The sequence below is a fragment of the Saccopteryx leptura genome, chromosome 1, assembly GCF_036850995.1.
Source record: "Saccopteryx leptura isolate mSacLep1 chromosome 1, mSacLep1_pri_phased_curated, whole genome shotgun sequence".
In the NCBI taxonomy this organism is placed as follows: domain Eukaryota; kingdom Metazoa; phylum Chordata; class Mammalia; order Chiroptera; family Emballonuridae; genus Saccopteryx; species Saccopteryx leptura.
Window position 1 is genome coordinate 392,178,701 of NC_089503.1, and position 21,697 is coordinate 392,200,397.

The 21,697-nt window shown below is 52.8% G+C and overlaps 1 protein-coding gene across 2 annotated transcripts; it reads left to right on the top strand.

The window, feature by feature from the left end:
- Positions 1-872: 872 nt before the first annotated feature.
- On the top strand, positions 873-21,087 carry TRIM27 (tripartite motif containing 27). 2 transcript variants are annotated; one of them, XM_066359989.1, is made up of 8 exons: positions 873-1,724; positions 3,312-3,407; positions 7,765-7,995; positions 12,423-12,445; positions 15,333-15,448; positions 15,576-15,608; positions 17,480-17,506; positions 20,264-21,087. In XM_066359989.1, exons 1-8 carry the CDS (start codon positions 873-875, stop codon positions 20,857-20,859), a joined length of 1,974 nt encoding a protein of 657 aa, XP_066216086.1. In that variant the 3' UTR covers positions 20,860-21,087. The 2 variants fall into 2 exon arrangements, with proteins under 2 accessions (XP_066216086.1, XP_066216087.1); XM_066359990.1 differs by having other exon boundaries at positions 7,831-7,995.
- The last annotated feature ends 610 nt before the right edge of the window (positions 21,088-21,697 follow it).

The window sequence follows — 21,697 nt, forward strand, 5'->3', positions numbered from 1 at the left end:
TTAGGTCAGAGGATAGTCATGGAAATGAAAATGAACAGAGGCCAAGTATGAGAGAGAAGCGAAGCAAGGCTGTCCAGAGGCCATTAAATCTAGGGGACAAAATAAATACTGTAGCAAACGGAAGAAGTACAGCAGGGATGAGGGTGAAACTCAAACGACTTGTAACTCGACTGGATAATGAAAAGAACCCCGGTCACCGCGGGGTTACGTCTCCCTAATACCTCGGGGAGGAGCAAGCACTTTAGGTCCTATTCAGTGTAACTGGAAGCAGCGGGTTCCTTTCATTTCCTTCCTTTTAAGTAAATAAACACCCTTACGGTCAAAGAAGCAAAGGACGTAATGAAGTCGCCCTCCTCGGTGGAGTATCATTATTCGCGTCTCACCGGAGAGGAGACTGACGCTCAGAATGGTAAACAATCTGCCTACGCACAGCTGCAAGTAGCCTGACTCGGTCTCTGTCCTGCCGGAATGTTGCCGTCTGATACCCTTTCTTCCTTGAAACAAAATTGCGAGTCCTGCAGATGGGGTGTGGCTAGGTCCGCTACCCCCGTCCGGCCTGGGGAGGCCAGATGCCTGTTCTTCCCACACCAGCGCGGAGGCCTCTTCCTCTCCCGGAGCTGAGACCTGGGCACCACACGGGAAACCCAGGCGAGGGCGCGGGGTCCAGGCCCACGGCCGCGGGAGCTCGGCGGTGGGCCCGCAGCGCGCAGACAGGGGCTTCTTTGTCACTGCCGCACCCCACGGACACTGCCTGCCTCCGCTACCGGTCCCCGAGGCTTGTGCTCCCGCGCGTTCCGTCCACGAGTGGGTGACCCGGCCTCTTCCGTCCTCCCCCGGAGGAAGTAAACCGCTTAGGTCCCGGAGGCCAAGACATGCAGTCGCCGGGAAGGCCCCCGCCAAGCCCCGCCCCGGGTGCCTCCTCTTCCGCTCTCGCCGGGGTGGGGTCTGTGCGGCCCCCCGGGATCCGCTCCAACGCGGCCACGTTGTCCCGCGCTCCTTGGCGCGCGCGGCCCACGGGGGCGCCCCCGTGGCGTAGCCGCCGGACTTGGTGGGGCCGCGGTCGTGCCGAGCTCGCTCTGCGCGGCTCCGCGGCGCGGGGAGCGGCCCGGCCACCGCGTGGTTCCAGCGCGCGGGCGCGTCAGAACCCGGGGCCCGGGAGGCGCCGCCCTCCGTCGGCCCCGCTCGCTTTCCCACGGTGCCGCCCAGGCACTGCGACCCGCGGCGGGGAGCGCGGTCCAGTTGGGCTCCGCGCAGACCGGGGCGCCGGGGCCCATGCCCGTGCGCCCCCGCCGGCCCGCGCCATGGCCTCCGGGAGCGTGGCCGAGTGCTTACAGCAGGAGACCACCTGCCCCGTGTGCCTGCAGTACTTTGCCGAGCCCATGATGCTGGACTGCGGCCACAACATCTGTTGCGCGTGCCTCACTCGCTGCTGGGGCGCGGCGGAGACCAACGTGTCGTGTCCGCAGTGCCGGGAGACCTTCCCGCAGCGGCACCTGCGGCCCAACCGGCACCTGGCCAACGTGACCCAGCTGGTGAAGCAGTTGCGCACCGAGCGGCCGTCGTCGGGGCCCGGAGGCGAGATGGGCGTGTGCGAGAAGCACCGCGAGCCCCTGAAGCTGTACTGCGAGGAGGACCAGATGCCCATCTGCGTGGTGTGCGACCGCTCGCGGGAGCACCGCGGCCACAGCGTGCTGCCGCTGGAGGAGGCGGTGGAGGGCTTCAAGGTGCGCGCGGGGCGCGCGGAGCTGGGGAGTGGGCCGTGTGTGTGTGTCTGTGTGTGCGTGGCGGGGGGAGCCGGACAAAGGGAGGCGAGAGCCCGAGAGGCTTCCTTTTTTTTTTTTCTTCTTTTTTTTTTTTTCGCCTAGAAAATGGCTGAGCCGGACGTGTGTGTTCACAGCCGTCATTTCCTCTCTGTCCGCACTAGAGTCCGGGCACTCAGATTGGGGAGGAAAACCTGTAGATGGTGAGGAAGCCACAAGGCCCCCTCCCGCCGCCCATGCGCCTTTCCTCCTGTGCCCCAGCTCGCGGGGCCCCCATCCTCCAGATGGATGACCCCACGGAAACCGCCCTTGGCCGTGGGAGAGGTGTGCTCGTGACACCGCGTCCGTATCAGCAGGCTTCAGAGGCGCGCGTCCTCCTCTGGGCCCCTAGTGGGTCTCTCAGACCCCCACACAAGTTCCACCGGCAGTCACGCATCAAGCAGGTCACCACCTAGTCGTTAAGCATTTCCCCGTCGAGGCCCGGCCTTGGGCTCCGTTTTGTTCTGGAAGCTCAGGGAAAGACTGCTGAAGTTACTTTACCATTCAGACCCGTAGAAGGTAACAGTTACTGTGAGGTTAAGTGAAATGAAGTGCTGTGTGGAGGAGCCCTTTTGTGGCTGTTGAACCAACAGAGAATAAATAATAATAGTACAGCTGAACTGTAACAGTAACAGGGAAACAGTAATTTCCTTGGCTATGGTGGAAGAGCTACTACGGCGTGGAAAGCCTTTGAGTAGAGTCACATTTCCACTAGGCCAGCGGTTTTCAACCTATGTGTTACAAGAATTTCTCTTTTCCTTTTTGGGAGACAGGAACGTTGAGCTGCTCTGTGTGCCCTGACCAGGGATGGAACCCGCAACCTTCTCATTTCGGTGTAGGATGGTTTTAACCGACTGAGCTAACAGGCCAGGGCCTTAAACCATGCAGTACCTGACTTCTTAGGGGCCCTGACCCCTTCTTCCTTAGAATGTCAAAATAACGACAACAGCCAGCACAGCACTGATAACCATCCGGTATGAACGAGTCAAAACTATACCTATTTTCTTTTTGTCTGATCAGAGGGGGAAAAAAAAAATATATATATATATATATATATATATATATGTGTGTGTGTGTGTGTGTGTGTGTGTGTATGATATATATATGTGTATATATATCACATATATGATATATACTTATATATAGGCGTGCCACAGAATTTTAATAATCAGTTGACGTATCCCGCGAGATAAAAAGGTTGAAAATCGCTGTACTAGGCCATGTGGTGTTTTTCCAGGGTCAGGTAGGTCGTGGACTCGCTGTTTAAGTTAAATTGCCGAAGGGAGAGTATGGGGACCCCCGTGTCCTGGTGATGGCATTGTGGTCCAGGGACAGGCTCAACCCTGGGACCTGGCATCAGGCACTGGGTGGCATGATGGCATTGTGGTCCAGGGACAGCCTCAACCCTGGGACCTGGCATCAGGCACTGGGTGGCATGTGTGATGAGCAGAATAGCCACGCTGAGCCAAAGGTCCTGGTCCTGAATGGCCCGACTGTGTTTGCTTTTCCTAGGAGCAGATTCAGAACCAGCTGGATCACTTGAAAAGGGTGAAGGATTTAAAGAAGAGGCGGCGGGCACAGGGCGAGCAGGCACGAGCCGAACTCCTGGTAAGGGTCTTCGCGGGTCACAGATACTGTCACTGCCGCTGGCTGCTTTCTCCTCGGTCAGGCTGGTCTTCCTTCCGCAACCTTGTCGCCCAGACTTCTGGCTTCAGGTGAAACAAGGCCATAGGCTGGTTGGAACCCCCTAGAGAGCTGACCTGTCAGAAGCTTCACCTTCTAGCCCTGGGTAGCTCAGGGCTGACCCTTGACAGAGCCGACAGAGATGAGGTTCTTAGCATCCCTGGGTACCGTTCTGCAGGCAGATGCTGACAGTGGCTTTGCCTGAGCCCCGTGCTGCTTCCTGTGGGGGTGTTCGCTTTCTTGATGACACTTCATTTCTGAAGGTTTCACTGTGTTTCCTTCCCCTGGTCTCCCAGGGCCTCGGCAAGGGGCTGATGTGCTAGTCTGTGATAGGGATATTTGGGGGTTTTATTTTGAAAATCGAGACAAAAAAGTACAGAGACGGTTATAGTATATATACTTAAAGAAACCCATCTTCTGGGTTTTTAAACATTTGTTTTTTGAACAATAAATATTAAAAATTTCCAGTATTGCAGGTATTTGCATGTGGAGAGCAAACCGTTAGACTAGTGGTGTGTAAACACCGTCTTGTGAGAAGTGCCCGTCCTGGCCGGAGGGTAGCCGAGAGCTTTGGCACGGGGATCTTGTGCCCGCGATGCCCTTAGAGGCTGTGCTTGTTGTCCCCGTTCAGGCCTCTGAGACCTCAGCTCCCCGAGGTCTGATGGATGGAGAGCTGAGGTTTCCAAACTCTTCTAGTGAGTTTGGGTGGAGTCAGGTTATTAAGCACATAACCTTGTTCTTTGCAGGAGGATTGTCAAGGAAAGGAGATAGCCCTTCTCTGATAGGGTATTTGGACACACTTATACTTTTTTTTTTGTATTTTTCCGAAGTGAGAAGCAGGGTAGCAGTTAGACTCCCACATGCGCCCGACCGGGATCCGCCCGGCATGCCCACCAGGGGGCGATGCTCTGTCCATCTGGGGTGTTGCTCTGTTGCAACCAGAGCCATTCTAGTGCCTGAGGCAGAGACCATGGAACCATCCTCAGCGCCTGGGCCAACTTTGCTCCAGTGGAGCCTCAGCTGCGGGAGGGGAAGAGAGAGACAGAGAGGAAGGAGAGGGGGAGGGGTGGAGAAGCAGATGGGCGCTTCTCCTGTGTGCCCTGGCCGGGAATCAAACCCCCGGGACTCCTGCACGCCAGGCTGACGCTCTACCACTGAGCCAACCAGCCAGGGCCCTGGACATACTTCTTGACTCTGACCACTAGCCAGTTGGATAGATGGAGAGAATAATGCAGCCTCCTGAGGCCTCAGTTTTCTCGTATGTGAAATGGGGCTACACTGTTTTTTTTGTTTTTTTTTACAGGGACAGAGAGAGAGTCAGATAGAGGGATAGATAGGGACAGACAGACAGGAACAGAGAGAGATGAGAAGCATCAATCATCAGTTTTTCATTGCGACACCGTAGTTGTTCATTGATTGCTTTCTCATATGTGCCTTGACCGTGGGCATTCAGCAGACTGAGTAACACCCCGCTCGAGCCAGTGACCTTGGGTCCATGCTAGTGAGCTTTTTGCTCGAGCCAGATGAGCCTGCGCTCAAGCTGGCAACCCCAGGGTCTCGAACCTGGGTCCTTCCTCATCCCAGTCCGATGCTCTAGCCACTGTGCCACTGCCTGGTCAGGCTACACTGGTTTTTCAGAAGGCTAGTCTTGCTGCCGTCTTTCCTTCAGTGGTGCCTGTGTTTCTCTGGTTGTTACTTGAGCAATTGAGTGATTGGGGGAGGGTGGGGCAGGGATGCTAAATGTTCTGCAGTTTACATCCCAAGCCAGCCAGAGTCACCCCTCCACCAGGGTGCCAACAGCATCCTGTTTGTTGTTGTTGTTTTTTTAATTTAATTGAGAGTAGGGAAGATAGACTCTAGCAAGTGCCTGACAGGGATCCACCGGGCAACCCCCCATCTGGGGTCAGTGCTCTGCCCAGCTGGGGCCATGCTCACAACTGAGCTACTTTTAGCACCTGAGGCGGGGGGCTTTACTGAGCCATCCTTAGCACCGGTGGTCAATGTGCTCAAATCAATCGAGCCATGGCTGCAGGAGGGGGGGGGGAGAGAGAGAGAGAGAAACAGAGAGAGAGAGAGAGAGAGAGAGAGAGAGAGAGAGGGAAGGAGAAAAGGAGTAGAGGGAGGGGGGAGAAGCAGATGGGTGCCTCTCCTGTGTGCTCTGACTTGGAATTGAACCCGGGACTCCCCCACACCGGGTCGACACTCTACCACTGAGCCAACTGGCCAGGGCCAACATCCCTTTTGAGAAACACTGCACTGAATTAGTTGATCTTTAAGGTCTCTCTCAGCTTTAATTTTATTTCTAAGATGACATTTTATCATTTTTTGTCTTGGAAATCTTGGAAAGACTTACCCAGCTGAAAAAAGAGGTACAAGCTTAAAATGGGTTTTTGTTTTTGTTTTTTTTTCTGAAGTTGAAAACAGGGAGGCAGTCAGACAGACTCCCGCCTGTGCTGGACTGGGATCCATCCAGCATGCCCACCAGGGGGCGATGCTCTGCCCATCCGGGGCATTGCTTTGTCGCAACCAGAGCCATTCTAGCGCCTGAGGCAGAGGCCATAGAGCCATCCTCAGCGCCTGGGCCAACTTTGCTCCAATGGAGCCTTGGCTGTGGGAAAGGAAGAGAGAGAGAAAGGAGAGGGGGAGGGTGGAGAAGCAGATGGGCGCTTCTCCTGTGTGCCCTGGCCGGGAATCAAACCTGGGACTCCTGCACGCCAGGCTGATGCTCTACCACTGAGCCAACCGGCCAGGGCCTTAAAATGGATTTTGAAACGAAGGTGTTTGTGCGTGGCACGTTGCAGGGAGTCTTGAAGGAGGGCGGCTAGAGGGATGGTTACTGATGGAAGGCTCTCGGAAGTCTGAAATAGGTCAGCTAGCCTTCTGGAGAGGACCAGATAGTAAACATACTGCTCACAGAAATGAAGGGATATTTCAGAATGGGTATGAAGCAGTAAGATACCCTCTCATGTTTGTGAGCAGTGTATTTTTGGCACTGTGGGCCATGTCATTTGTTACAAGGACTCACTCAGCTGTTGTAGCCCCAGAGCAGCTTAAAGACCACATGTAAATAGTTTACGGGTGTGGCTGCGTCCCACTAAAACTTGCCTGGGGTGGAGGTTGTGGGGGGTGATAGACAGGAGAGGTTTGCTCTGGCTTTGTTTAGAACACCGTGTTAATAGGGCCCTCTCCTGGGAGGTGGGTGGGGAAACTGGCAGATAAATTACACGATGACCTGGGAGGGGGCAGGGTGGAAGGAAACCCTTGGAAGGGGCTCCCTGAGGATTGTTGTAGAAATCACGTTTGCAGGTTCCCGACCATCCCCCGTGGGCACCTGTCCGGTGCCTCTTCCCTGACAGCCTTTCGTGGCTCTCCGCTGTACAAAGCCCTTGCCCGTTAGCCGGCCAGGCAAGGCGGGCGCTGGTCTCTTACTTCTGGCTTCTACCCTCAGGGTTTATGTGGCCCCATCCGGGCAGAAGCTGTGCCTTCCCTCCCCCTCTTTGACCAGTGCCATTTTTTTTCCACCTGGAATGCTCTCCTGGTCTTGGACCACACGGTGAGCTCCTGGTTCTTCTCCAAGACTCTCTGACCTCCGCTCTGGTGAGAAAACTGTGCCGACTTCCTCCCACCACAGCTGTCTCCCCGTTTTGTTTTGTTTTGTTTACAAAGACAGAGAGACAGTCAGAAAGAGGGATAGACAGGGACAGACAGACAGGAACGGAGAGAGATGAGAAGCATCAATCATTGGTTTTTCATTGTGGCACTTTAGTTGTTCATTGATTGCTTTCTCATATGTGCCTTGACTGTGGGCCTTCAGCAGACCGAGTAACCCCTTGCTCGAGCCAGCGACCTTGGGTCCAAGCTGGTGAACTTTGCTCAAACCAGATGAGCCTGCACTCAAGCTGGCAACCTCTGGGTCTCGAACCTGGGTCCTCTGCATCCCAGTCCAACGCTCTATCCACTGCACCACCGCCTGGTCAGGTTGCCTCCCCATTTTTACTTACCTGTCTATGATGACGTGTGTCACATGAACCCCACTCTGACTTGACTTGAGTTTCTTGGCGGAAGCGGCTGTGTGTTAATTATCACTGGGATAACGCAGTTCTTGGCCGTTATAGATCCAGTCAGTTAAGGTTGAGGGGGAGAAAACCAGCGAGGGAACCAGATGCTTGTTTCAGTGTACAGGACGCAGCGATGAGGTCGGGGAGTAGAGAGTGGGGGCCGGTGGGGGGGCTGCAGAGGTGAACCTCCCCTCCCCTCTCCTCCCTGCCCCCGCTGTGCGCAGAGCCTGACCCAGATGGAGAGGGAGAAGATCATCTGGGAGTTTGAGCAGATGTATCACTCCCTGAAGGAGCAGGAGTACCGCCTGCTGGCCCGCCTGGAGGAGCTGGACCTGGCCATCTACAACAGCATCAACGGCGCCATCACCCAGTTCTCCTGCAACATCTCCCAGCTCAGCAGCCTGATCGCCCAGCTGGAGGAGAAGCAGCAGCAGCCCACCAGGGAGCTCCTGCAGGTGAGCAGGGGCGGCCAGTCCCAGCGGTCCTGGGGCGTGACCCTCCTGGTGCAGGGGGTACAGCAGGTGAGCAGGGGCGGCCAGTCCCAGCGGTCCTGCGGTGTGACCCTCCTGGTGCAGGGGGTACAGCAGGTGAGCAGGGGCGGCCAGTCCCAGCGGTCCTGGGGTGTGACCCTCCCGGTGCAGGGGCGGTCAGTCCCAGCGGTCCTGGGGTGTGACCCTCCCGGTGCAGGGGCGGTCAGTCCCAGCGGTCCTGGGGTGTGACCCTCCTGATGCAGGGCGGTCAGTCCCAGCGGTCCTGGGGTGTGACCCTCCCGGTGCAGGGGCGGTCAGTCCCAGCGGTCCTGGGGTGTGACCCTCCCGGTGCAGGGGCGGTCAGTCCCAGCGGTCCCGCGGTGTGACCCTCCCGGTGCAGGAGCGGTCAGTCCCAGCGGTCCTGGGGTGTGACCCTCCCGGTGCAGGGGCTGCAGCCGCATAGCCCTCACCCAGCGAGCCCACAGGAAGGGAGGCATGCCTGCCTGTCACTCACGAGTTCATTAAACACATGTGAGTGGTCTGCTCCGGGCCGGGCATTGTTCGAGGGACTGGGGTCAAGGGGTGGAGAAGCTCTCCTGAAATGGCTGTTCTGATGTTGCGATCAGATAACAACATGATGAACAGACCAGTACCAGAGCTGCTGACTAATGCCATGAAAAACTAGGGCCCGCCCTCTGTTCTTGTGTGTCCCGTGAGGTCAGTAGGGTTCTTACATAGATTAAAGTGGTTGGAAAAAATCAGGACAATGTATTTCATGTGTGTGAAAATGTAAAATTCACATTCTGTCATCCACATATGTGATTGGCAGGAACATAATCCATCTTTATTATTTTTTTTAATTTTATTTCAGAGACAGAGTGAGAGTCAGAGAGAGGGATAGACAGGGACAGACAGACAGGAATGGAGAGAGATGAGAAGCATCAATTATCAGTTTTTCGTTGCAACACCTTAGTTGTTCATTGATTGCTTTCTCATATGTGCCTTGACCGCAGGCCTTCTGCAGACTGAGTAACCCCTTGCTCGAGTCAGTGACCTTGGGTCCAAGCTGGTGAGCTTTTTGCTCAAGCCAGACGAGCCCGCGCTCAAGCTGGAGCGCGACCTTGGGGTCTCGAACCTGGGTCCTTCTGCATCCCAGTCTGACACTCTATCCACTGCGCCACCGCCTGGTCAGGCTTTATTATGTTTTATCTGTTCTTTTCTACTGTAACCTCAGAGCTGTGACAGAGATTGTCGGGCCTTATTTTTTCCCCACTCCTGCTTTAGAGTGAGAAGAGGGGGGTTCACGCTAAGCTTTTATGAACACTGGTATTTCTTGCTAGCAAAAGAACGGAACAGGTGACCAGAGAGGCACAGTGCAATCAGGAAGGATGTTTCGACATTAGGAATACTGGGAGGGCCAGTGTTCATGGAGTGTGAAAACATGGCCGTTGTGATGGCCTCTGTGGGACAGCTTGGGCGGGGCCCGTTAGGGAGAGAGCTGGGGACTCGATGTGCTGAGTAGAGACTACGAGAATCAAAGGCTGAAGGAGGTGTAAGGAAATTCTCGGAGATGAGGGAGGGCTGTGGGGTGTCCTGGGAAGGGATGCTACATACAGTTTTAAAAGAACGTGGGGGAAGAAGAGCCTGTGTCAGAAGGACCAAGGTGAGGGCAGTCCCCGGAGCTCTGACAGTGATGGGGACTGGTCACCGGAGGGTTGTTCCTGAGGAGGCAGAGGGGTGGGAACTACAGCACGTGTGGGAGTTGGTTTTGGAAGGTCCTCTGTTGTGGTGCAGGCAGGTTGTGAGGCTTCATAAAAACCTGGTGACCTTCGTTCTCTCTTTTTTGTGTGTGTGTATTTTTCTGAAGTGAGAAGCGAGGAGACAGTGAGACAGACTCCCGCATGCGCCCGACCGGGATCCACCCGGCATGCCCACCAGGGGGCGATGCTCTGCCCATCTGGGGTGTTGCTCCTCTGCCACTGGAGCCATTCTAGCGCCTGAGGCAGAGGCCATGGAGCCATCCCCAGCGCCAGGGCCAACTTTGCTCCAGTGGAGCCTCGGCTGCGGGAGGGGAAGAGAGAGACAGAGAGGAAGGAGAGGGGGAGGGGTGGAGAAGCAGATGGGCGCCTCTCCTGTGTGCCCTGGCCGGGAATCGAACCCGGGACTCCTGCACGCCAGGCCGACGCTCTACCACTGAGCCAACCGGCCGGGGCTCATTCTCTTTCATAGCGAGAGTGCAGGGTCATCCTTGAGCAGGATTGTTAGGGGAGATAGGACCTTTGAGGGGTGTGGGAAAGTTCTGGAATTACCGCTTTACAGTAAAGCCAGTTGGTTTGTGAGACGTGGGCTTGTTCATTGAATTTGGGATTATCCTGGGAGCAGTAAGCCATGACTGCTCCGATACAGGCCTGGAGGACTCGGGTAGCTGGGCTCATCCAGGATTCAGGCTTTGAAAGATGGACTTCAGGTTTTGGTGGTGGTGGTGGTGATAAAATAAATCAAGGCATTTACTGTGTCACCCATTTCAAAGCATATAACTCAGTAGCTTTTAATCAACTAAAAATGTTTGCAAAATTACCACAACCACCTAGTTCGAGAACGCTTTGACCACCTCAGAAGGAAATCTGTGCCCATTCCTGGTCCCTTTCTAGCCCCGGGCAACCACTGATTTGCTCTGTGTCTCCAGGGGTGTGCTTATTCTGCATGTTTGACATAAGGGGTGGAGTCATTTATTTTTCACACACATACACACATGCAATGGAATACTAGGCAACGGTAAAGAAGAAGAAGGTTGACACCTGTGAACAATGTGGTTTCCAGGATGTAGTCTTAAATGACTGGAAGCATCCACCAGAAAATACGGGGATGGGAGAAAGAGTGACAGATTCTCTCCGGCCGAGTCTCAGACTTTATGAGTGCCAAAAATGAGAACAGTGATGAATTATCTATAACCCATGGAATAATGTGAGAATTTATGAGTCCCTACTACTGATGAATAAGAAAGGAAGATTCTCCCTTTCAGTAGTGGTATGTTGACGAAGTAACACAAGGAATTTTGACTTTTGAAAACGACAAATTGGCAACCCGTATAATGACAGTTAATTCAGACCATAATTTTTGATAGACGATGAATCTAAGGAGGGAAAGGTTAATAGAAATTGTGAAATAGTAACATAATTTCAGAGTGGTCACTTTTAGGTTACTTATTAATTACACAGCGGAGAATAGCAGCTATCAGTAGTAAGCGGAAAGCAAATACTGTGTGCCTTTCGAAGGTCCCAACATTCGCTTGTCATAGGTTGAACAACCTGAATCTAGTCATGAGGGGAGATCTGACAAACCCAGATGGAAGGTCATTCTATAAGATGACTAGCCTGTATTAAACCATGGTCAGCCTCATGGAAGAAATCGGTGCTAAGGAACTGTGTGAGATTAAAGACACCTATTATAACTAAATGCAGTGGGTGACCCTGGATTGCCTTGGGAGAGAGAAGTAGCTGTGAAGAACATGATTAAGTCAGTTGGTTAAATCAGAATATGGACTAGCTAAACATCAGTGTTCAGCTTTCCAAGTTGGATAATGGTACAGTCGTTACTTAAGAAAATGTACTTGGGAAATGAACACAGAATAAAGCGGTCAAGGAGTATAATATACGCACTTCCCATGTATGAGATGCACCGGTTTTTGAAAAATCTGGGGTTAGAAAACTGGGTGCATCTCATCTAATGGTTGTGGCATCTCAAATGCCCTCAATGGAACTGAGGACAAGGCCACCTATGAAAACAGGGATTCGTCATCAGACACAGATGAGGACAAGCTCATGGGTGGGAGTTCTGACAGTGAGGAGTTGTATGAATTTTATGAATAAAACTTGAGTTCAATAACTTTATGGAATGCATTTTTTTTTTTTTTAATTTCAGGCCCCAGAATTAAGGTGCGTCTTATACATGGGAGCGTCTTATACACGGGGAAATCTGGTTGACAGTGATGTCTCAAACGGTTCAAAGGATACATTTGTTTATAGTAACCTGGTGCGTCTGTGTAAAGAGTACACAGTATATAGGAGCGCTTTCTGCTGGCAGCTTTTCTGTGTACTTGAAATAATTTTACAGTAGAGAGTGTTGGGAAGCCAGCTGCCCAGGTGTGGTCTGAGGGGAGATGCTGAGTTAGTAAGTTTGAAATCCTGAAGTTCTCGAGCCTTGTTGCAGAACAGGGACAGAGGAAGCGCTGTGTAGCGAGTAGTGTGCCCAGTGTCCTGGGTGTTTCCCTCCTTGACTGTGAGTGGTGCTCCTGGTCCCCCGGTTTCTCCCAGGACAGGCAGCCCATCGTTGGGTGTTCAGCAAATGTCTGTGAAAGGAAACTGTAGATACGAACGACTTCTCATGATTATCCTGTTTCTTTTCTCTCCTAGGACATCGGGGACACACTGAGCAGGTACAGTGTCTTTCTCTCCCTCGTGTTAAAGTCAAGCAGGGGAAGCCTGTCTCCTGCTACTTAGGAATCCTGAAAGGAGCCCAAAGCCAGAGATGCCCATCTTTCCCGATGGGCACATACCCTGCCTGTCCCTGAACAGTCGTTAGTGCACAAGGAAGTTGCATGGACCAGGCTCCTCTCATTAAAACTTGGGATTGACCGGTTGTGGGGTGAGTGGGCAGAGTGCGGGGCCCACTGGGGAGGGTGCCGGTAGTTTGTCCGTGGGGAGGGTGGGGGCTTCCAGGCACTTGGCAGAGTGCAAGGGCACGTTAGGATTGTTGCATCCTAAACATTCCAGGGTCCTTTCTCTTTCATTCTCTCTCTCCTTTCCTTTAATGGGGAAAAGATGTTCCCGAAAGGGCGTGGCCAGCTTGCTTATGTAATTAGTGATGAGACACCTGGATCCTGGCTCTTCCTCTCGTTACTTCGTTATTTCAGTCCTGTGTCATCAGACAGAACGTGAGGAAGAAAGCGCTCCCCGGGTGTTGGAACAGGACTGAACAGGGTGGACTTGGGGTGGGCAAGAAGCCAGGCAGAGGAGGCACAGCTGCGTTTATAGAGCAGGGTGGTGCAGGCAAGCCGGAGAGGCCTGGGGGCGGACTGTGCGGTGGAGGACGGCTGGGGCGGAGTCACGAGCGGTGGAGGACTGCCGGGGCGGAGCCACGTGCGTTGGAGGACTGCGGGGGCGGAGTCACGTGCGTTGGAGGACTTCAGGGGCGGAGTCACGTGCGGTGGAGGACTGCAGGGGCGGAGTCACGTGCGTTGGAGGACTTCAGGGGCGGAGTCACGTGCGTTGGAGGACTGCCGGGGCGGAGCCACGTGCGTTGGAGGACTTCAGGGGCGGAGTCACGTGCGGTGGAGGACTGCAGGGGCGGAGTCACGTGCGGTGGAGGGCTGCAGGGGCGGAGTCACGAGCGGTGGAGGACTGCCGGGGCGGAGCCACGTGCGTTGGAGGACTTCAGGGGCGGAGTCACGTGCGGTGGAGGACTGCAGGGGCGGAGCCACGTACGGTGGAGGACTGCGGGGGCGGAGTCACGAGCGGTGGAGGACTGTGGGGGCGGAGCCACGTGCGGTGGAGGACTGTGGGGGCGGAGTCACGAGCGGTGGAGGACTGGGGGCAGAGCCACGTACGGTGGAGGACTGCGGGGGCGGAGTCACGAGCGGTGGAGGACTGCGGGGGCGGAGCCACGTACGGTGGAGGACTGCGGGGGCGGAGTCACGAGCGGTGGAGGACTGCAGGGGCGGAGCCACGTACGGTGGAGGACTGCGGGGGCGGAGTCACGAGCGGTGGAGGACTGTGGGGGCGGAGCCACGTGCGGTGGAGGACTGCGAGGGCGAAGCCACGTGCGGTGGAGGACTGCGGGGGCAGAGCCACGTGCGGTGGAGGACTGCAGGGGCAGAGTCACGTGCGGTGGAGGACTGCAGGGGCGGGGTTGTGCTGTAGAGGACTGCAGGGGCGGGGTCGTGCGGTGGATTACAGGGGTGGAGTCATGTGCAGTGGTTGATCGCAGGGGCGGAGCCATGTACGGTGGAGGATTACAGGGGCAGGGTCATGTGCCATGGAGGATCGCAGGGGCGGAGTCACGTGCGGTGGAGGATTGCAGGGGGGAAGTCATGTGCGGTGGAGGATTACAGGGGTGGAGTCATGTGCAGTGGTTGATCGCAGGGGCGGAGCCATGTACGGTGGACTGCAGGGGCGGAGTCAGGTGCGGTGGAGGATTGCAGGGGTGGAGTCGGGCCTGGAGGGAGCTGAACTAAAGCTGATTACAGTCCTGACGGGTGAGGACACGCCCGCCCGAGGAAACACAGCTTGGTGATGTGGGCACATGGCGGCTGGTTCGGGGTTGTGTGGATAGAATCATGTGGATAATAGACTTTTCCGTGAGGGCCCCCGGGAAGGGAAATGAGTTGGTCATTGCAACCGTCCCAGCCAGCTGACCCCCCAGCAAATGCTACTTGTTACTTTTGACTTGGATGTCAGTCTAGTTCTGACCTAACAGGATCCTAACGTTGATGCCATTAAGGCTTGGGTTTGGCTTTGGCTTTGTGAGGTAGGGAGTCCACAATTTCATTGGCTTCAGACCTGAAACATCATAAGGACTTGTCACCGTAAGAGACGTGCCTAGGACTGGTCTGGTGGGTCCAGGGATCGCCAGACTTGGGGTTCCTTCCCTGCACTGCTCTGCCATCACCCCCTAAGGCACGGTCCTTTCTCTATCATCAAGATAGTTGCTACAGTGCCAGCCACAGGAGGGAAATACGTCACATCACCTTTCTCTGTAAGCCGGTTTCTGAAATTCATGCCAGATGCTTTTGAACCTCTCATTGGTCAGACCCCTGTCGCAGGGTCACATCTAGACTGGGCAGCTAGGACCCCGTCAGCTTAGGAAGATGGAAGAAGGGATAGTTGTGGGCAGGCAGTGAGCAGTCCGTCTTTGCCACGGACCCCTTGAAAGGGCTTGGGTAGTTGGGTACTGTTCCGGAAGGACCCATCTGTATGAAGGTGTCATTCTTACCCTGTTTGGGAACCTGAGGGTTCTGGGTCATTGCCCACCGTGACTATCCAGGACTTCGTCATGGAATCTCGGGCTTTCAATTCAGTTCAATTCCACTCAATTCAGTAAACCCTGTGAAAAGCCATGAGCTCTTTGCTTTGGGGGATTTTTAAAAATGAAGATGTCTCTTCCTTTTTCAGTCCAGAGGGTCATAGTCGAGGAGGGGACGATGGAAAAGGGGCTTTTAAAGACTCTGGACCTCGGTTAGCCAGTTCAGCCCAGGCCCTGGAAGGTCATGGACGGTCATGGGGTTGGGGAAGAGAGTCACTCTTTTTTTTTTTTTTTTAACTTAGGGCTGAAAGAATCAGGATCCCCGAACCTTGGATCACACCTCCAGATCTGCAAGAGAAAATCCATATTTTTGCCCAGAAATGTCTGTTCATGACGGAGAGTCTGAAGCAGTTCACAGGTAACGTGAACGGCGGTGTCCGTGAGGGGAAGTGGGTGGGTGCTCGGACGTGGGTCTCGGCTGGCAGGCTGCGTTTTCCAGCCGGGTCGTGGGGTGCACACTGATGGATGTTTCTTTCTCCCCTTAGAAAAAATGCAGTCAGACATGGAGAAAATCCAAGGTAAATCTGTCTACTTAACGGGCGTTTGATGTTGGAGTTTCCTGGGAGACGGGCGTCTGCAATGCCGCGTGGGGACGCGCAGGGCTGGTCGAGTCCCACTGCCCAGCGTGCCTGGCATTTCACCCCTTCCTTCTGCCCTGTTCAGTTTTTTTATTTGTTTGTTTCTGTTAATAGCCTCATGTTTCATTTTGAAGTCTTTTAACTCTGTGCGCTCAGTTCTCAATCTTAATGGATAGAGGAGAAAAATGAGCAGCCCAGAACGGATCCTGAATTAGTGATTGTCCGCAGTTAGTGAAGAGGGTGAACGGAAACGGTCCTCGTTCCGTTCCAGCTGACCCAGAATGTACAGGTATAATTTACGGAGTGCCTACTGCTTGCGGGCGCGGCTGCTGACCAGTGTAGGGGGCACTGAGCAGCCTGACCGGGCGGCACCTTGAGGGAAGGGGTGAGGAGCGGGATTCGGGAACGAGGGCGCCTGGGTCCCAGGTCCCGCGCTGCCGTGAGGGTCCCGCACCATGTGGGCATAGCTCGTAGGTACTGCCCCCGCGCCCCTTTGGTCTGGACCCCTGCAATAAAGTACATTTTGCAGTCAAGCGAATCACGAATATGTTAGTTTCCCGGTGCATATAAAAGTTATGTTTATACAACGCTGTCTGTTTGAAGTGTGTAATAGCATTATGTCTTTTTAAAAAAAGTGTACATACCTTGATTTAAAAATAGTTTATTGTTTAAAAATGCTTAACCATCTGAGCCTTCAGCCAGTCGATATTTTTACTGGTGTAGCGTCTCACCTTTGGTTTGTAAAAAAAAAAAAAAAATACCCCTCCCCCATGTTGGTGAAGTGCAATAAAACAAAGTATTTTTGTAATTTCTTCCTCTGTAAAATAAGGAAAATAGTAGTTATGACCCTTGTAAGGTTGTAAGGAGTCAATTAGGTGCCGTTTCTAAAGCCTCTAGCATGGGGTCTGACTCGTCATAAACACTCTGGGTATTTTATTAGAACGTGTTCCAGATATTTAAGGAGAACTCTTTCAATGTAAAACTTTCCGCTCCTGTGCCACATTCAGTTAGGGACTGGCTCTACATCCAATTATAAAAATCCTAGGCGGTGTGGTGGAATCTAAAATCCTTATATGTATAGGTTAGTTCTTATTCTTTGCAAATGACAACGACCCATCATCTCTGTTAATTTATGTATGCTGAGTCTTTATTTGCACGGTGTCTTTTTTTTTTCATATACATACTCTTGGTACCTCCCAACATCAATGTAGGGGACGCTCGCATGTCCATGAGCAAAACAAACGGAGAAGTTCCACTTAACACGGTGGATGATCCCAGAAGCTGTTAGTTTGGACGTGACCTTCTTCGGTCTAGTTCTCATGGACTTCTCTTCTCCTGCTACTTAAAAGGCTTCCTGTGAAACTATTTTTGTTAACTCTAAAGTGCCTTTTAAGTGAATAGTTTTATTGGCTCCAGTGTGGTAGTGGGTGTCACTCAAGCCACCTAGCCCCTAGCACAGAGGTGACTTGTGACAGCCAAGAGTTGTGTGTGTGAGGTGCACTTGGAGCTGTGTGTCCCCTTGTGGACTGATCGTGCACACTGGAGGGTGGGATCCTTGATCTTGGCCCAGTTGGACCCAGTGGGCTACCGGACCAGACTCGTGGTTATGCCTTCACTCCAAGTTCCCAGTGCCCCGTCCCCTCAGAGCTGGATGACCGGAGTCAGTGTAGGAGGAAGTCAGTGCGTGGCTGGCGGTAGGGTTCTAGTGGAGACCACTGCTTTATGACGCTAACCAAAGTTCCCTCAAGTTGGGTGTTTCCTGGAAATACATATCTGACTTCCATAACTTCTTTTCTCTTTTGTTCTTTCAGAATTAAGAGAGGCTCAGTTATACTCAGGTAAGTGTTAGAAAAACCACGCAGGGAAAGAAGTATCTATACAAATTTTTATGAACGTCATCAGTATTGGACGATTGTAGAAATTGCCTAAAAATTTTGGATCCATTAGGTCAGTGGTTTTCAACCTTTTCATACTTGGGGACTGGTGAACATAGAATTATTATTTCAGGGATCGCTAAGGCAGGAAATCGCCCTGAGCATAAGCGAATCTGACTGAGATCATTGGGTCTGTAATCTTCCTACACCATCAGGGTGGTCCACTGCTGAGGAACAGCTTGAAATCTCTGCTGGACCCTTCCACAGACCAGCAACTAAAAAGCACTATCATTTCATGTGTAAAAATGATAAACAGTAACGGTGAAAAGTCATTGCTTGTTTCTATGTGTTTACGATGCTTTTGCCTCCTGCAGTGATGCAGAGCTGAAGACATGGACCTTTGAAATAGGAAGTCGAGCATAGGTGCTGTGAAGAATTACTGAAAGAAATCGCAGCTCCCCCAAAAGTAGAGCCAGCGCTCTGTCTGTCCAGCCTCAGGGCAGTGTGTGGTTTGTAAAAAAACAGCTATCCTTCCGAAAAAGAGATCCGAGTTCAAAACTCGTTCTTAGTGCAGCGGGAGTCTAGGAATCTCATGTTGTCACATTTCTGTTCCTTGGTGCAAGAGTTGAAACTTCTCTTCCCCTGACCCTCTGGTCGGCAAACTGCAGCTCACGAGCCACATGCGCTCTTTGGCCCCTTGAGTGTGGCTCTTCCACAAAATACCATGTGCTGGCAAAGGCCAGCTTAGCAGTATCCTAATTAAGTGAGTAACAAGGTACCTACCTATGTAGTTTAAATTTTAAAAAATTGGCTCTGAAATGTCAGTCGTACTGTTGATATTTGGCTCTGTTGACTGATGAGTTTGCCGACCTCTCCCCTGACCCATCACCTTCACTTAGTGTTCAGACCGGGCGAATCTTTGTTCTCAGAGGCACTCAAATCTGAGGTGTGTGTACTCTGTACAGTCACTGGGCGTTTTCTGTTCTGTGGAATCCTGAAGGGAGCGGACAGCAGGCCTTCTCTTGTGATTCATATTTCTTTGAACAAGTATTAATTGAACACCTTGTTTATGTGCTACACTGTCTAACGTGGTGCAGGATACTATAGAAGGAACAAAGGAGCATAAGACCCTGTCCTGTCCTTGGAGCTGAGTGTCTGGTCGGTGGTCTGAGGTATACACTCGGCATGAGAGAGGTGTGGGTGACTGTTGTGGACAGGTGGTTGAACCAAGAACTGACCGTCTGGGGTTTTGATTGCCTCTACCCAGTGGCCTGTTCTGGGGTTTTTGCAGGATTCTTATAGCCCACCTGAGCTTTGGGTTTGGAGGGGTAATGTTTTGGAATCTTTTTTATTTTTATTTTTATTTTTGTATTTTTCTAAAGTTAGAAGGGAGGCAGAGAGACAGACTCCCGCATGTGTCCGACCGGGATCCACCCGGCATGCCCACCAGGGGGCGATGATCTGCTCATCTGGGGCCTCACTCTGTTGTAACTGGAGCCATTCTAGCGCCTGAGGCAGAGGCCATGGAGCCATCCTCAGTGCCTGGGCCAACTTTGCTCCAGTGGAGCCTTGCCTGCGGGAGGGGAAGAGAGAGACAGAAGGGGGAAGGGTGGAGAAGCAGATGGTGGCTTCTCCTGTGTGCCCTGACCGGGAATTGAACCTGGGACATCCACACGTCGGGCTGATACTCTACCACTGAGCCAACCAAACGGTATGTTTTGGAATCTTCCCCTGAACAACATTTGAGAGTAGGTGAGAGAGTGTTTGTCCCTGTTTGTGAAGCAGGAAGAGTCCACGATTGAAAGATGTGTTGATACTAAAAAACCACCAAGAGAAGTGGGCGATACACAGTTTCAGATTTAAAGAGAGGGGAAGTGTAAATAGCTCCGGCCGGAGCTCCGGACGGTTGAGGAATGTGGGCCATGTATTGGACGTTTTAAGAAAGTGAATAGGGTTTGCACGAACTGAGTAGAGGTTCTGTGGAATGGAGAATATAGAAGAGTGAATTTAAAGATGGGAAAATTGTTACAGGTTCCCAGTTCCTTCTCTTCAGTTCCAAAACTCTCTCATTTGTACCGTATTTCTCCATGTATAAGATGCATCCTTTTCCGAAAAATTTGGCGTCTAAAAACTGGGTGCGTCTTATACAGTGGTTGTGGCATTTCAAATGCCATAGATGGAACGGAGGACGAGACAGTATATGAAGACAGTGATTCGTCATCAGACACAGGAGGACAAGCTCATGGATGGGAGTTCTGACAGTGATAAGGAGTTGTATGAATTTTATGATGAATAAAACTTGAGTTCAATTACTTGATGTAATTTTTTTTCAAATTTTGGGCCCCAAAATCAAGGTGCATCTTATATACATGGGAGTGTGTATACACGGATACGGTATATGGGAAATTCAATTTATCATGGATATTGTGGCTTAAGAGGTCAAAGAAAGGGATTGGATGTAAAAAATCTTGATCTTTTCCATATAGCCTGGCTTTGAAAGGTCAACAGCTAAATCCCAACAGTCTTTTGTTGTTGTTGTTGTTGTTGTTGTTGAATGTTAAATTCAGGGCTGTCTTTCATTATAAAGTGAATGCGGCCTGTCCTCTGTGGTGGGGGGCGGCTCTTGTTCTCTTATCCAGCAGGTAGGCGGAAGCTGGGTGTTCTCCAGCGGGTTCTCCTGACCCTCCGCTGACCCTGCCCTCCTCCTCTGTGTCTCCGCAGTGGATGTGACCCTGGACCCCGACACGGCCTACCCCAGCCTGATCCTCTCTGACAATCTGCGTCAAGTCCGGTACAGCTACCTCCAGCAGGATCTGCCCGACAACCCGGAGCGGTTCAACCTGTTTCCCTGTGTCCTGGGCTCTCCCTGCTTCGTCGCCGGGAGGCACTACTGGGAGGTGGAGGTGGGGGATAAAGCCAAGTGGACCATAGGGGTGTGTGAAGACTCGGTGTGCAGGAAAGGTGGGGTGACCTCCGCCCCCCAGAACGGGTTCTGGGCCGTGTCCTTGTGGTATGGGAAAGAGTACTGGGCTCTTACCTCCCCAATGACCGCCCTGCCCCTGCGCACCCCTCTTCAGCGGGTGGGGATTTTCTTGGACTATGATGCTGGTGAGGTGTCCTTCTACAATGTGACGGAGAGGTGTCACACCTTTACTTTCTCGCACGCTACCTTCTGCGGGCCTGTCCGGCCTTACTTCAGCCTGAGCTACTCGGGAGGGAAGAGTGCCGCCCCTCTGATCATCTGCCCCATGAGTGGGATTGAGGGGTTTTCTGGCCAAGTTGGGAGTCCTGGTCATGCAATGGAGACCTCCCCGTGAGGAGGTCAACGCAGGCTAGAGGGGCCGATGACCCTACTTCTACCCCAAGCGTAAGGGATCTTGTTGCCTTGCCATTTCCCGTCCTTGACAGCCGGATATCCTGACCACTTTCCCAGCCCCTGCAGTGGAAGACAGGATGTCCGCTTCCTCTGTCATCCTCTCCCCACAAAAACTGAGATATAATAGCATCGAGATTGTTCAGAAATAAAAACCAGCTCTCCATCTCTAGTGTGTCACACTTTTTGGTTTTGTACATTGTCCAAGGGTATAAAGAATATGGATAGTCGCCTGACCTGACCAGGCAGTGGGGCAGTGGATAAAGCATCAGCCTGGAACGATGAGGAATTAGGATCAAAACCCCAGGGTCACTGGCTTGAACCATTGTAAAGCCAGAAGCCAGGGCCAGGGCCACTATCACAGCAGCCCGGCCCATGCAGGTTCGCATTGGATTCGGACAGTCGGTAAAGAAACCATGGAGCCAAAAACTGGTGGGCCATAACCTTTAATCCTACCTTGCACCCGGCGGGTAAGTAAAAACATACACTGGGCTCCAAAACCCAGTCACACTCAGTGCTCACAAAGCCACTGACTTATCCGAGTTTCCTAGAATCAAAGGTTTCTAGCTCACCAGCCTTCTCCTCAGTTCCCCATCTCCTGCCTTATCCCAGATACAAACTCTACACAGACTGGCATCTCACTCAGCACTCCACCATCTTGGCTGCTTTTCCTGGCCTCCTCCACGTGGCCTCCTTTAGCTGCTGGCTCTACTCTCTCCGCTCTCTCATGCTAACCTCAGGAACCAAGAGCCAAGTCCCGTTTTGCCCCCATTTTATAGTGT

What these genes read in the sequence shown, in the direction of transcription:
- TRIM27 (XM_066359989.1), top strand. Translation starts at nt 873, where the DNA reads ATGCAGTCGCCGGGAAGGCCCCCGCCAAGCCCCGCCCCGGGTGCCTCC. An exon ending in ATCGGGGACACACTGAGCAG is followed by an intron (nt 12,446 to 15,332) that starts GTACAGTGTCTT and finishes TTTTTAACTTAG; the next exon opens with GGCTGAAAGAATCAGGATCC. An exon ending in AGAGGCTCAGTTATACTCAG is followed by an intron (nt 17,507 to 20,263) that starts GTAAGTGTTAGA and finishes GTGTCTCCGCAG; the next exon opens with TGGATGTGACCCTGGACCCC.